This window comes from Hippocampus zosterae, chromosome 21, assembly GCF_025434085.1.
Source record: "Hippocampus zosterae strain Florida chromosome 21, ASM2543408v3, whole genome shotgun sequence".
Taxonomy (NCBI): domain Eukaryota; kingdom Metazoa; phylum Chordata; class Actinopteri; order Syngnathiformes; family Syngnathidae; genus Hippocampus; species Hippocampus zosterae.
In genome coordinates, this window is record NC_067471.1 from 7494312 (window position 1) to 7508949 (window position 14638).

Consider the following 14638-nt stretch of genomic DNA (forward strand, 5'->3'; position numbering starts at 1 on the left):
CACAAGTCTTCGTCGGCGCGCTCGTATTTATAGATCGTCGCTTCCCGCACGCGCTCGCCTGTTTGAAGCGACCCCCTCCGCCAGGCGCCGACGGCGAGGCGCGCCGCTAGCGGCTGCGTGGCCGTTTGCGCAAATTCCTCAAATAAGATGGAGAAGAATCATCGTTTTGGATTGAGAATGAAATCCCGATTGAAAAACACGATTATCCGTTCTTGACTTGATTTTATTTTTGTGTCAGGACGTTTTTTTTTTGTTTTTTTTTTTGGTTATGTTTTTATGATAACAATAGGGCAAAATTTTAACTTTTTTTCCCCCTAAAGTTTAGAACCATCTCTTTCACAAGCAGGTTTTGAACTTTTCCAGTCTTTAGTCAACAGCCATACAACACAAAATAATTTTTGAGTCTGGGCTGGCGAAATCAAAATTTTTTATTTTTTTTTTGTGACTTTTATGCTAATTCCTCATTGCTTTGCTAGCACCTCAAAATATTCCACAACAAAAGACTGCGAAAGGCTAAAGAACGTATTTGCCGCTTCACGACTGAGAAACGCGCTGGGAGCAACGCTGACTCACCGCACGGTTGACCTTTAGCCCTCGCCCGCGTCATCGTTTCTCAGCACTGTACACACAAAGACCGCCGCGGACATTTTAAAAATGGCGGAGGAGCTTCTTAGGTTGCGGCCAGAAAAAAAGCAAGTTGAGCGCGTGAATCTTTAACTCCTGCCATTAAAAGTAGCAAAGGAACCCCTAATTTGAGAAACTTTCCGCTTTATGCCCCGGACACGATCAGGGGTCTTTGCCGCCGCTCCGTCCGTGCCCACGAATGCTCATTACCCCCAGGTGTTGACCTCCCCCCCCCCCTTCGCTAGCTCAGTTCATTAAGACGAGCGGCCGGGTGTCGGCGACTCCAGTCGGGATTTAATCACAACTTCCGCTCTTGTGCCAATCACAATTAGGTCCTGATAAGCCTCTGTGGGCACGGGGGGGGGGGGGGCTTGAGGCTTCCATACACAGACAAAGGTTAATTTGTGAGCAGCGAGGTGCCCGGCTACAGAGCCAAAGGTCACCCGATTGAATACAAAGATTGAATTACAAAGTTCATCAGTATTCATGCGCTTCCTTCATGGCTAACGGCTACATTACCTTCAAAGAGATGCGACTGATTGAACAAATGCCTTGTTGGAACCCCCGCCCCCCCCCCCCACCCACTGTTAGTAAGGACACACTAAACGGACATTAAGCATGATATCGAGTAAATTAGAGATGTCCGATACCACTTTTTTTCCAGATCGATACCTGTTGTACTTTTGATGCATAAATTTTATTTAACGCAAATTGTGAGTTTCAGTCCTTAATTTGAAGGGGGCGGTAGGGGGGGGGGGGGGTCATGACAAGAGTCACTCGTGCCTTGCTACTTGCGCAGACTCCCGAATAGTCCGAGTGACGCCACAGAAGGCGTCACGGAATCGCAAAGCAAAGCAGATTGCTGGCTCTTGGCCCCCACGTCCGCCTAGCCTGCGTACGTCTGACCTCTCCCCCCCCCCCCCTGCCGTGTATTATCATTCGCAGGCCAGCTGGCGGCGGGGACATGCGAGATTGTGACGCTGGACAGGGACAGCAGCCAACCGCGGCGGACCATCGCCAGGCAGACGGCCCGCTGCGCCTGCAAGAAGGGCCAGATCGCGGGAACCACGAGAGCCAGACCCGCCTGCGTGGACGGTAAGGCTTCGAGTTTGTCCCGGGGTGGGGGTGGGAGGTGCGGGGGGGGGGGGGGGTTGATACTATCAAAGCTCAGGTGGTTTACTGCTACTTGAAAGTGAGCGATGAGAACGCCTTAAGATGGAAGGAAGCAATTTTGTAAACATTGAAATTCAGCAAGTTCAAGGGCATCGAGTTTGAAATATCACTTCATTTTTTTTTATTTTTTTTTTTGGGAGAAGTCGAGTAATTTTGCGTGAGTGATCTAATTCCAAGGCTATCGGTAGTGGCAGTCCTCAAAAGAAACAAGTGTGAGTTAAAGGTAAACTAAACCAAAATCTAACCTTGCATTCATCTCACTTTCAAGGGCCGTTAAATTCATTCCCTGCGCATTTAAAGCAAACAAACATTCAGCCCGAGTACAAAAAGTGTCTAATGAAACTGTGACTCGGCGATTTTTTATTTTTATTTTTTGGCGGTGCTTCCGTCAGCAAGAAAGCAAGCGGGTGGAATGTTATCCAATCTTGCAATTTTGGCTTTCCTTACACGGATGGATTTTCTACATTCCTACTTCCTTGTATCGATCAAGCCACTTGTCCGGAATTGGAAAAAAAAAAAAAAAAAAACAATCAAACGTATGCATATATTGTAGACATAAAAATCTAACTTTGTGTATATTTTACGAGGCCGGGGGTTGTAATTTACAAGGTCCCGCCGTACGACATTGCCTCTCGTCCGTATAAAAACTTTATTGCGGGTTGTATTTCAAACATCCCATGGCTTGCCATTACCGCCATGCAAATGTGCTTATCTGTGCGAGCGCGGTTTTATTTTGTTCGGAAAGTCGGCGAGAACGAGCGCTGCCACCGGTGACCCGAAATGTCGCAAATGGGAATTCAATCAGTTCTAATCCACTGGAGTCCTTGAGGTCTGCCTTTGCCGCCACCTCTCGTGTCGGCGTCCTTCACGCCTCCGCGTACCGACGCGACGGCCATTTTGCGATAATCCGTAACCGCCGTTTCCGCACGCGGGGCGTTTCCGGGTCACTGTTATGCTAATTTCCAGGCTAATGCTAATATGCCTTAATAGCGACGAAGACGGTCTCGTACTATCGTCAAAATGGGGATTTTTTTTTTTTTTTTTCTTCCCTGTACTGGTTTCGAAACCCTTTCCTCACTTCACCCTGAAGACGCCGTCGCATATCCGCAATCTCCTACTCGGGATTCTTTTTTATCTCCGCGCTAGCCTGATGACTTTTGAGTGAGGCCGACGGTTTGGCGAGACTGCTGAGCTGTAACAAAAGAAAAGAAGCTCTCAAGAGTCGGGGAGAGAACGCGGCGCCTCTATTATGCCTCAACGCTCGCCGGCGAAATGGGAGCGTTCTCCGGCAGGCACTTGTCAGCTGCATGTTTGAGCACCCAAAAAATAAAAATCAGGATGGTGTCATCCGTTACGCAACGGTCCGTGTAAAGAAAGCCGCCACCGAATGGTGACGTCGTTTGCTTTCCTAATTTCTTATTAATTCCTTCAAAGGAATGTGAGCCGAATCGAAAATTGACACGGCGGACGTTTTGACGTCTGAACGAGCTAATTCCTTTTTGTTTTGGTCTTTTGACGGGTGGAAATAGAGCTGTTTTTAGCTAGCAGGCTAGCCCTTTGGCTAAATAAGCTTCCCTTTGCAACCCCCCCCAACACAAGACGTTTTTGTCATCATTTTCAATTTGGTTGGGTGGTCTCCACCCGCGTTTCTGCCATTCCCGGAAGTACCCCGGCAGCTATTTATTAATTTCTTTTCGCCAACCACAAGAATGGGTCTATTATTCCGTTGGATGAATGACGCCATTAGAAATTAATTGGAGCTTCCGTCATGTAGCGGAAGAGCATTTCATCGTTCCGTTTGTCACTTACATCTCGCTGGCACCGACAAAGACGCAGTATTTTTAGAAGACGCTAACACACAGCTAGCACAGGTGTTGGAAATCGCGGTGTTCCGAAATCAAGCGGCGCGATGTTGAGAGCAGAGCGTTTTCCAAAGTAGCTAAGGGTTGTCATGTCATCTATTATTGATACGGTCTTTCGGTTCAAAGAGTTGTATCGCAGTAACGCGTGAATGACCGCATGCTAATTTCCATGCTAATGCTAATATGCATTAGGCTGGAAATTGCCATCGTCATCTCTGGCATGTTGTCTGTAAATCGGGCGGCGGTAGAAACAACAGCGTGCGTCAGGCTGACTCTCTCTCGTCGGAGCTTTTAGACATGACCAGAGCTGCAATCATAGCGCATCAAGCCACGGGCTTGATTTGATCCAGGGCGAGGAAGGGGTGGGGATGGGGGGGGGGGTCTGTTGGGGAAACATGTCATGTCAGCTCCAGCAGCCAGTTAGCAAACTAGCCGCTACCACAGAACGGAACTAACCTCCGGAGGGAGGGAGGACTAGAAAAGGATGGTGTGGCGGTGAATGTGTAATGCAAAGAGAGCACTCTCTGAACCCCCCCTCTACCCCCCCCCCCCTTTTTTTTAAACCTCCCCCTCACGTTCTGCTTTACATACACGTGTAAATTGTTGGCCGCGGGCTGTGGTCTTGTCGAAAGAGTCGCAAGGGGGCAGGCAGATGGGTACCACAGCCCCGAGGTGGACCCCCCCCGTCTCCTTTTGGAGCGTGACATAAATCACATGGCGCCTTGTTTTTTTTGTTTTTTCTCATCACCCAGCAGTCCCCTTGTAAGCCTCCTCAATATCTTGTCTACTTCGTGGAAATCTCCCGTTTCGAATTCCAGGTTGCCATTATATCCAAACCTCGAGGAATGAGATAATCTTTCATTTGCGGTGTGATTGCATTTCCCTCTTTTGAAATGCACGCTCGATTGCTTTCTGGTGTTAGCGTGCATGATTTGCTTTAATCCGCGTCTGCTTTTCTTTCCATCCTTGTAATTAATCATCAAGCAAAAACAGCTCTTACCCCTCCCCACCCCTCCTATTTGCCACCAATATGTTATAAAATGAAGCAATCTCCGTCTTATTATACCGGCGTGAGGCCGCTCGCGCGTCTGTGATTGCGGTCTGCCATCGAGAGTCGAGATGAAGGAGCTATTTGGCGTAGAAGTCGATCATAAAACAAGCATAAAGCGGGGGGGTGACATGATGACATTAGGAAGAACGCAACTCCGTTTTAGGGCTGCACGTCAATGGCTTTGGAACGCGGAGAGGCAAAACATCACTTGCGCTAATGGGGGCATTTTCTGGTTCGCTCTGCCGAAAATCACGCCGTTTGTCGACGCCTAGCCGGCGAGATGAGTTGCAAAAGAAAAGTTGTTTCGGAAAAAAAAAAAACGCAGTGGACTTTGGACTTCCTCCCTCCCTAGCAGAGACCTCAATGAATTTTGGAAGAAAAAAAACGAGCGTTATTGTGGCGGGGCGAGTTTAAGTTGTAATGACGGACTTCACCACTAGGAGGCCAACATCAACTTTGACCGCAGACTGTGCTTTATAATACAACAAGATTGTGCTTTATAATATGATTGAATAATTAACTGGCTCGGGTGGAATCATTTCATCTAAACAAGTAAATATTGTGCTTTTTTTTTTTTTTTTTGGCGATACATATTCATGGGATGAATATTGTTTTGAACGTTTATTTGACAGTTGCTTCTTTTATGTGTTAAAAACAAATCGGAGACATCGGGAATGTTAAAAGGAGTCTGGGAGAGAGAAAACAAAACAAAAACAAAAATTTCTACGCCTTGTTTGTCGGAAATAATTTATAACTGAGCGAGCTTGCACGGGAGTTTCGAAGTGGCTTTGACAGAGAATAAGAGAGCGACGCGCACACTCCCAAATGAGCATATCTCCATTCCCTTTTTTGTATTTGTTTGCATTGTGCTAATAGGAACGCAAGATCTCGCTCGCTCTCTCTTTGTCCCCGTAGAGTAACTGCTATGAAAATAGTTTCTTTGTGGGGTTTACACACACGCAAAGAGAAACACGCAGCCGGTTTGTGTTTCGGATTCTGGCGAGCATGAAAATATAATAAAAAGGATTTTTGAGTTTGTGTGCCCTCCTCCCCACACCCACCATAGGCTGAAAAGGCGCACATTAGCATCGCAATCACGCCGTTTATTGTAATTTTCCGATCCGCAAACCGCCTTTATCGATTCCTCCCCGCCGAGTTCCACAATAAGCACCTGAAATGATTCCGCGTCCCCTTTCCGTATGTTCCGTAAGCCCGAAAACCGTTGGCACCTCGTTACAATGCAAGGCAATTTGATGGATGAATCCAGTCAATGACGAATATGCACTTTGTCATTCCGCGCGCATTCTGACGGTAAATATTTGACGAACGCGCGCTACCGCTGACGTCGCGCATCGGTCTTTCGATCAATTTGCATTCATGCTCACATTGTGGCTTTGTCTTCGTTAGTCTCCGCCTCCGTTAAACCTGCCCAAGTGATGAAGTGGACGCAGGTGCCCGCTGACGTCACCTGGTTTATTGATGCCCCGCGGTGGAGTACGTTGCTGCCCGCGTGCCTTTTATTTGCATTTATTCATCTTGAATAAGAACAAAGCCCCCTGAATATTCCGGCGGATATTTTGCGGCTCTTTTTTTTTTGGCTCCTCGACGGCCTCATTGTTAGCTAAGCCAGAGGGGGGGGTGTCATTTATGCATAAAAAGAAGCCGCGCTGACCGAATGCAAAGTTTTACCCTGCTCAGTAGCGAGTGGCTAACAGTCTTGAGGTTCTGGGTTCGAAGCTCGGCTCTTCCCGCGCGGAATTTGCATGTCCCTCCTGCTCCCACATTCTAAAAACACGGCTGTCATTTTCACTGTAGCAAATTGGAGTTTGGCAATGGCTCGCAAAAATGAAAAAAAATCAAAAATGCGTTCAAATTCTTGTTTATTTACATGTCTCGTTGCAATTGCATCGCCAATGACCCCCCCCCCCCCCGAAGGAAATGCAATCTTTTGTTCTAAACTAAGCCTGTCAGGCAAGGTGATGAGGCCAAAGCGCTACCTGCTTCCCAGAAGTCCGCTCGCTAGCACTTCAGAGGTTTGATGGGCCGTGCTCTCCACCTGACTGGTCTAATTGGAAGCCAACAGTTCCCCCCCCCCCCCCCCCCCCCGCTGTGAGCACACATCCGAGGGAGGGGCCGTGTCTGTCCGCTCGCCCGGCCACAGGCTATAAACAATTAATTAATAATTACCGCTCGCGCAGGCGCCGCGAAGCCGAGGCCGCAATTTAAAGGGGAGAGGGCCTGGAAAGTGTCAAGATTGGCAAGTGGATTACGGTTTTTTTTTGGGGGGGGGGGGACTTTCATTTTAGTCCAAATTGGCTGTGATGCTGACGGACAATACTCTTGGAATAATTTTCTCATTAATATTAGTTTGTGGGCGGCCCGGTAGTCCAGTGGTTAGCACGTGGGCTTCACAGTGCAGAGGTACCGGGTTCGATTCCAGCTCCGGCCTCCCTGTGTGGAGTTTGCATGTTCTCCCCGGGCCAGCGTGGGTTTTCTCCGGGTGCTCCGGTTTCCTCCCACATTCCAAAAAACATGCGTGGCAGGCTGATTGAACACTCTAAATTGTCCCTAGGTGTGAGTGTGAGCGTGGATGGTTGTTCGTCTATGTGTGCCCTGCGATTGGCTGGCAACCGATTCAGGGTATCCCCCGCCTACTGCCCGGAGACAGCTGGGATAGGCTCCAGCACCCCCCGCGACCCTAATGAGGATCAAGCGGCTCGGAAGATGAATGAATGAATAATAAATAAATAAATAAATAAAAATTGGCGTTCGACTCAGCATGACTTAGATTTGCTCTTGATTTCCGATAAGGACTCGATTTCCAGCAACATGCACGGACATAAACGTTCCCCTCTTCTGGCAACGGCGGAGCCGCAATATGCGAAGAGACAGCTGGTTCTCCAGTAATTCCATATTTAATGTCTTCATGTTGGCCCGTGGCGCACCGGGAGCGACGCCCCGGGGGAGCGCAAATGGACTTTCATTGCCACTTGTTGACGGAAGCCGAGATGAGGCGAGCCAATCATCTGTTGAGTGTCGCCCTGCAATCGGATTCAAAGACTTCGCTCGCTCCAACTCGTCAATCAGTCACAACGCACGTCGAGTCCATCTGCTGTCTAGCGAGTTGGGTTCCATTTTTTAAACCGCCGTTAGTCACGAGGCCATCATCTCTTCCTGTTTCCTGGCTCGGTTGTCACCTCATATCTGAAACTCAATCGCCCCCCCCCCCAACCCCCAAATTAATTTGCACATTCCTATTCTTGTCCACTTCAAATCAGGAAAAGGTGATTGGCGCAGATATTTTGGATTTGAATTACATTAAGCGTGAGCCACAATGAGGGGGGGGGGGGGATTATTAGCACCCTGGACAAAATCAAAAATATTAGTACAGGTTGAAGTGGACAAGAGTAGGAATGATCACCGATTTGAAACATTTGACGACGCTAAAGTTTAGTAGGACTCCTCCTGATGTACATAAATACATACACGGACGGGCTTGCAATAGAAAATCTGACCATCCTGAAAAAAAAAAAAAATCTGAGAATATTTTAAGGATTTGGACTGTTTATTCATTCATTCATCTTCCGAGCCGCTTGATCCTCAATAGGGTCGCGGGGGGTGCTGGAGCCTATCCCAGCTGTCTCCGGGCAGTAGGCGGGGGACACCCTGAATCGGTTGCCAGCCAATCGCAGGGCACACAGAAACGAACAACCATTCGCACTCACACTCACACCTAGGGACAATTTAGAGTGTTCAATCAGCCTGCCATGCATATTTTTGGAATGTGGGAGCAAACCGGAGCACCCGGAGAAAACCCACGCAGGCCCGGGGAGAACATGCAAACTCCACACAGGGAGGCCGGAGCTGGAATCGAACCCGGTACCTCTGCACTATGAAGCCCACGTGCTAACCACTGGACTACCGGGCCGCCCTTGGACTGTTTAATTTAATTCTAATTTAAACAATGGAAAAAAAGTTATTCGCAATTAACTGATTAATCGTTAAATAGGTGTCGATTAATCGATCATTCGTCGCAGTGACGCCGTTTGCCGTTTTAATGTACTGCTTGAATACGCCAACAAAATATTCATTACAAACGTTCGGACCAATGAAACGAAACGGGATCGTTTACCCCTCAGCGCACCCGGAGATGTCCCACGTCAGACGAATGCGCGGGAATCACCGTTTTACTTCACGCAAACGCTGTCGCCCCAACGCCTCGTAACGTACCATTAGGCTCACGTCGGCTAATTTTCACGGCGCCGTGGTTGTTGCGCGCGCCTTCCACAGACAGGAAGTAATGCGGTTTAATCTAAATAAAGCTCGCTTGTGATTTTTCGTTATCTATGTCATTAAAGAAGCGCAGCGACGGCCGCGCTGCTACGACCGGCAAAAAAAACAAACAAACAAAAAAATAAAAATAAAAATGGAGGCACTCTATCGTGACTGAAATGATAAAACGCATAATTAGCGAGTCAATCTTGTGTTCCATCTCTTCCCTCCTTGCTTTCTTTCGCACACTCGCTCCGTCTTGCGTTGATAGACGCAACCTTGCGCTCCCCCCTCCATTTTCAGAAATGATGTTGTTCATTAATGCGATGCCATTTTGTCTTTCGGGCTCGCCGTCGCCTCGCCGGGCTTTTGTCTTGGGTAATTTGCCTTTATTGGTTGGCTTAGCAATTCCGTCTCGACGCGGCTTCATTCAATAATGCATGCGTCTGGTTATTGTGCACGCCTGCGAACCCACCTGTAATTGTTGCGCAGCTGGGTGCACTCGGGCGGACGGATGGGCGGGCATAACCGGAGGAGAGAGCGAGCGCGAGAGGTTACCGGTGCGGGGTTCATTAAAAAAAAAAAAAAAAAAAAATACACGCTCGGTTCCTGTTAGTGTGATCATCTGAACACGTTCCAAAAAGACTCATTTGTCATCGAGGGAAATATGTGCCTTTGCTCTCTTAGTGGAGATTAATAGCACTCTCGTTTTTGAGGGTATGGAGCAAGTCGGTGGCTTTTAGCCTAGCTTAGCATGAATAGTGCCGCACAAATGAATCTCTCACAAGCTGCATACGCATGAACACACACACACACACACACACACACACACACACACGCACACACACAAAATACTGGGTTGTTTTTGTTTGCAGATTTTCTTACAATGTGTGCTTTAAGTCCATCGAAATTAGCTATAAAATTCTCAATGTAATCAATAAGTGAGGGATTTATTTATTTTTTTTGGAAAAAGGAATTTAATTTCATTTTATATCTGGGCAGACTCAAGACAAATTGTTTTAAAGAATCATTTTCAAAGAGTGGGATGTGGGCTCCCCCTAGTGGTCAACAAACGAAACCCTACTTCAGCACAGTTCAGTTGTACTTCACTTTTTATCAGCATAGATTAGCATTTTTTTTAGAACTTTTGAACGAACAAATGTAAGAATTTTTTTTTTTTTTCTATTTGCCAACATTCACGCGCAACCCCCTCAAGGCCCAAGCCCCCCAGTTCATTTCGCCGCGTGCGCTTATATAACACAACTGCAGTCACCCTCCACTCCCATCTAATTGTTCTGCAAAAGGAGCTCGGTGGTCACTGTTGTCTTTGCCCTTGGCTTGGAGCACCACTGGCTCACCTTGCCAGCCTTAAAAGAAGAAAAACACACACGTATACACACACACACACACACACACACACTAGCCAGTCCGCAGCAGGCTTGTAAAAATGTGAGTGTACACGTTTGTGTTTGCGCGCTCCCCCATAGGAAGACAGACATCATTATCCCCACCTTTCTCACTATCCTGTCCCTGGGAGACTTTTAACCGGCCCATAAAAAAACCCAACACCACCACCAACAACAACAACAACAAAAAAACCCCCACAATCGAATCAGATGAATGATATCAAATACAGCCGCCACCCCCTTCCCTCCATCTTGCAGCCGCAGTGGGGTCATTTTTATAAGAGCGCGTTACGGAGCCGCACGTGGCCAAAATAATATTAGCACGGCGGCGACAGGCACGTGAAGGCCAGATGAATCTGAGATAAAAATAAAGGCAAATGAATACAAATGGGGTCTCCTTCACCTAGAGGGGCGAATAAATCACACGTGCTCTAATGCAGTATGCTCGCTCGCCCTCGCTCACTCTCCCTCTCTCTTGCCCACCCCCTCCATCAGATTAACTTTGTGTCCTTCTCTATTAATAATACACTCGTAGAGGGGAGCCGGGCTATTTACCCGGATACGCGGGTGTCAACGTGTCATGACGCCACGGCCGTTTGCCGCCACTAGGGTCACCGGGGGTGTTGTCGGGAGAGGAACGACACGAACGCGTGGGCACTTTCGAAAAAGGGCAAAGGTTGTACAAATGTGTTTCGGGGGAGCAAAAGGTGGCGTTTCCCCGTTTTCTCAATTTTCTCCTTGGGAATGTCCGCCGTACAGATTGCGGCGCTCCCCCAAGGGCTTGACAGGTGTTTAGAAAATGAAATGGAAATAATTCATGCAGAAGAGGTGAAGTGAAAGTGACTGTTCTCGGGGGGGGAATTGTGGCAAATAAACACAACAACACGCATGGCAGCCGCTATCAGCTTGAATGTCAAGCCTGTGGAGGATGGAGCTGATGCGTGAGCTCATGCCCCGCCTATTTTCAATTACCGCCTGCAACTGTGCTCCTTCATGTTACGTACGCATTGGGAGGAAGATCAGGAAATGGAACGCTAGCACCTGGCTGCATGTATTTTCCTTTGAAACGAGGCACAAACAAAGATTTTCACAGACTCGTTACGCTGCAGTAATAGCTGTAATTTTTCCATAGAGGATAAAGAATACATGCCTGCGAGTTTTGCGAGTTTGACCTTTTATCGGTCTAAAGGTCATGTGCAGTTTGTGTTCAGGTATCTGCTTAAAGAGTCAAGCGCTGCGACTACTGTATCTGATGTCATTTTTTAAAATCACAACCTACTTTTTAGGGATATGTGTTTATTAAAAGCAAAATAACTCAATTAAGTCAAGTCAACTGTGTTTTCAATGTTGCAAAAAAAGCAACCGGTCGCCATTTTGGACACGCACACCTTAGCCCACGAAGTAACTATATTTTATTTATACAGCACTGAAATCAGGAATGGACGAGTAACGAAATAAAGTATTGGGATCAGGCCGATACCGAGCTTCGATATCGGGGATTTCGATACCAGCCATAGAAACTTATGGCAAAAATATATCGAACATTGAGTTAAGGCCTCCTCGGCAGTAGTTGGCGCAAAAAACGCGACAGTTTGACATCTTGATATCCGAACTGGTATCAGTTTGAAAAAAAAAACGATACAGCACATCCCCGAGTGTATATCAAATTGAGAATCCCCGACATTTTACAAGTGAAGCGGCGAGCGTGGCTGCGCAATGTCTAGATGACATTGACTCACACACATATACAAGTGTCCCGAGAGCGTCTGTGAGAGAGCGGCCATTTTTGCAAGATGTGCATCGGCGCTCGTCCCGGAGGGAGACGCCGTCATCTCCCGAGACAGGACAAAGTCAATACGGGCAGTTACAGCAGGGGTGGGTGGAGGGGGGAGAGCAGGCCACCAGAGGCCTGACTTCTAGTCATGGAGAAAAAGGCGAGTCAATTCCGTGTGTGGAGGAGAGCAAGAGAAGGTTGTCAACCCCCCAGGGAAAAGTACGAGTCGTCGTTTTCTTCGCGGAACGAAATAAGATGGGATCGTCGAGCGAGCGCAGCAACCGTCGTAGCCATTACAATTTGCGCGCCGTGCCCGTTATGTTTGGAGGCTACGGACTGCTATTTTCATGGCACGCGTGTTTTTTTTTTTTTTAAAATACGGCTGTTTATCACTGTGGTCTCCCTCCTCGAACTAATGGCCGTCGGTCCCGCACGGCTGCGCTTTGTCTCCGCTAAAATAGCACTCGGCCACTCGAAAAAACCTCTTAGTTGGCTGACTCACTCTGAGTGGCCGCTTATCTTGCACTCCCTGCCATTCATCTACGCCGGCAAAGCATCAACTCGACTTGTCCCCGTGTTTACCTTTTCAATTGGTGCACATGACACTGACATTTATTTTTAAATTTATTATTATTTTATATAGAGTATATAATAATTATTAGAATATTTATTTCTAATAATAGGAATATATATTCTTTTATTTATATATATATATATTTATTTTTTTTAATTTTATTTATTTTATATATATATATTTTTTTATTTTATTTTTTTTGCCAAATGGATTTTTGCTTGCAAATTTTCAGCCATCACATCAATAATAATAATACTTATTATAATCAATCTGTTTTACAATAAAAAAATCAGTTTTATGACACAAATGGTTTGGTCTTCTAGTTTCGGGCGAGAGCGGGACGACTCTTTTGACATTGCCGAACGCAATCATCATTTGGTACAAATCGTTTCTTGTCGTAGCGTCGCATTTATGCCCCCGTCCCCGAGGGGGACCGCCGCTGTCGGTTAATTAGTTGTCAGAGGATGATCACAACAGGAAGGGAATGGCTCTGACCAGTTCTATGGGATTTGTGTGCAATACAAGTTCAGGAGAGCAGAAAAGAACACACACACACAAGATGGGGACGACCGACCCTCCCCCGGTGCCGAGTTTCCGGGCTACCTTTAAATTTGTCCGGGGACACAGCTTCACGAGGTTATAATCCACCTGCCAGCGCCGTTCAGCATCAGCGGCCATGTGGCAGAAACATTCGGGCCCTTCTCCCACTTAAACACAAAACGCCATCAGTGCAGAACCGCAGAAGCCATTCTCCCCCCTCCTGCTCCACACCCACTCCTATCGCTACAGACGTGTCGCCAAAAAGCGGTTTCTTAAGTCGATAGAGAAGAAGAAGAAAGGGCGAGCAAAGAAGCACTGCAAAACCTTTGTCATGGCTAAAAAATAAAAAAATTTAAAAAAGCCAAATATCGGTCGTTAAATCCTCAATTGCTACCCAACTATATCTGCGTACAATGGTCCCCCCCTTCGTTATATATTTTTCATCGTACCAGTTTATTGCCACTCGTAGTTGGTTTAGTGTCAAAGTAAACTTCAAACAAAGAGACGGTCACATTTCAAATCACTTACCGTTAACACACACACTTTTTCATCGTACCGGTTTATTGCCACTCGTAGTTGGTTTAGTGTCAAAGTAAACTTCAAACAAAGAGACGGTCACATTTCAAATCACTTACCGTTGACACACACACACACACACACACCGCTAAATGCCATCGCGAAAAAGTATGATTATTATGGGATGTAAGGGCTTGACAGGTGTTTAGAAATACAATGACAAGGGGCGCTCAAATATGTTTAAGAGAATACGGAAGCGGTAAACTTAGGGGGCTTAGGGCTTGGGGCTGGGGGCTGGGGGCTTGGGGCTGGGGGCTGGGGGCTGGGGGCTGGGGGCTGGGGGCTTGGGGCTTGGGGCTTGGCTGTAATTCCGCTAGACGTCATTAGGAAATCAAAACAGAACCACTCACCTCTATTTTCCCAATGTAGGTGAGGTTGACTGGAAGTGCTCGAAAGGAATGACTGAGAACGGAGGAGACTTGTACGCGTCTTTCCGACCAATGGCGAAGGCCCTGTGGGGGTGGGGGGAGAAGAATGATTGGTTCATTCGGATTGGGAAAAGTGCATTGAAAAAAAAAATGGCTTCCAACGTGATTGACAAATGAGCTAATGAGCTATCGATTCTCAAGTTCAGATTGCCCCCCCCCCCAGTGCACATGATTGACCTCAGAATGGCTGCCTGGCCCGACCGACACGGTGCACCTCAACCGCTTCATACCGGTTTAAAAACAAGCCGCTTAGACGCCGATGAAGCCGGCGAACATCCTGCCCCGTGCGTCGCAACAAGCCCGGAGTTCTTGTTTTCCTGACCTTTGCTATTGATCTTTCGTTGATCCTTTGAAATGT

At 47.3% G+C, this 14638-nt stretch overlaps 1 protein-coding gene across 1 annotated transcript in view; it reads left to right on the plus strand.

The window, feature by feature from the left end:
• The first annotated feature begins 1242 nt into the window (after positions 1-1242).
• tafa5a (TAFA chemokine like family member 5a) overlaps positions 1243-14638 on the plus strand; it is a 28225-nt gene continuing 14829 nt past the window's right edge. Inside the window, exons 1-2 of the mRNA XM_052056027.1 lie at positions 1243-1252; positions 1570-1719. Coding sequence (XP_051911987.1) covers positions 1243-1252; positions 1570-1719 — 160 coding nt within the window. The remainder of the gene's footprint in view (positions 1253-1569; positions 1720-14638) is intronic.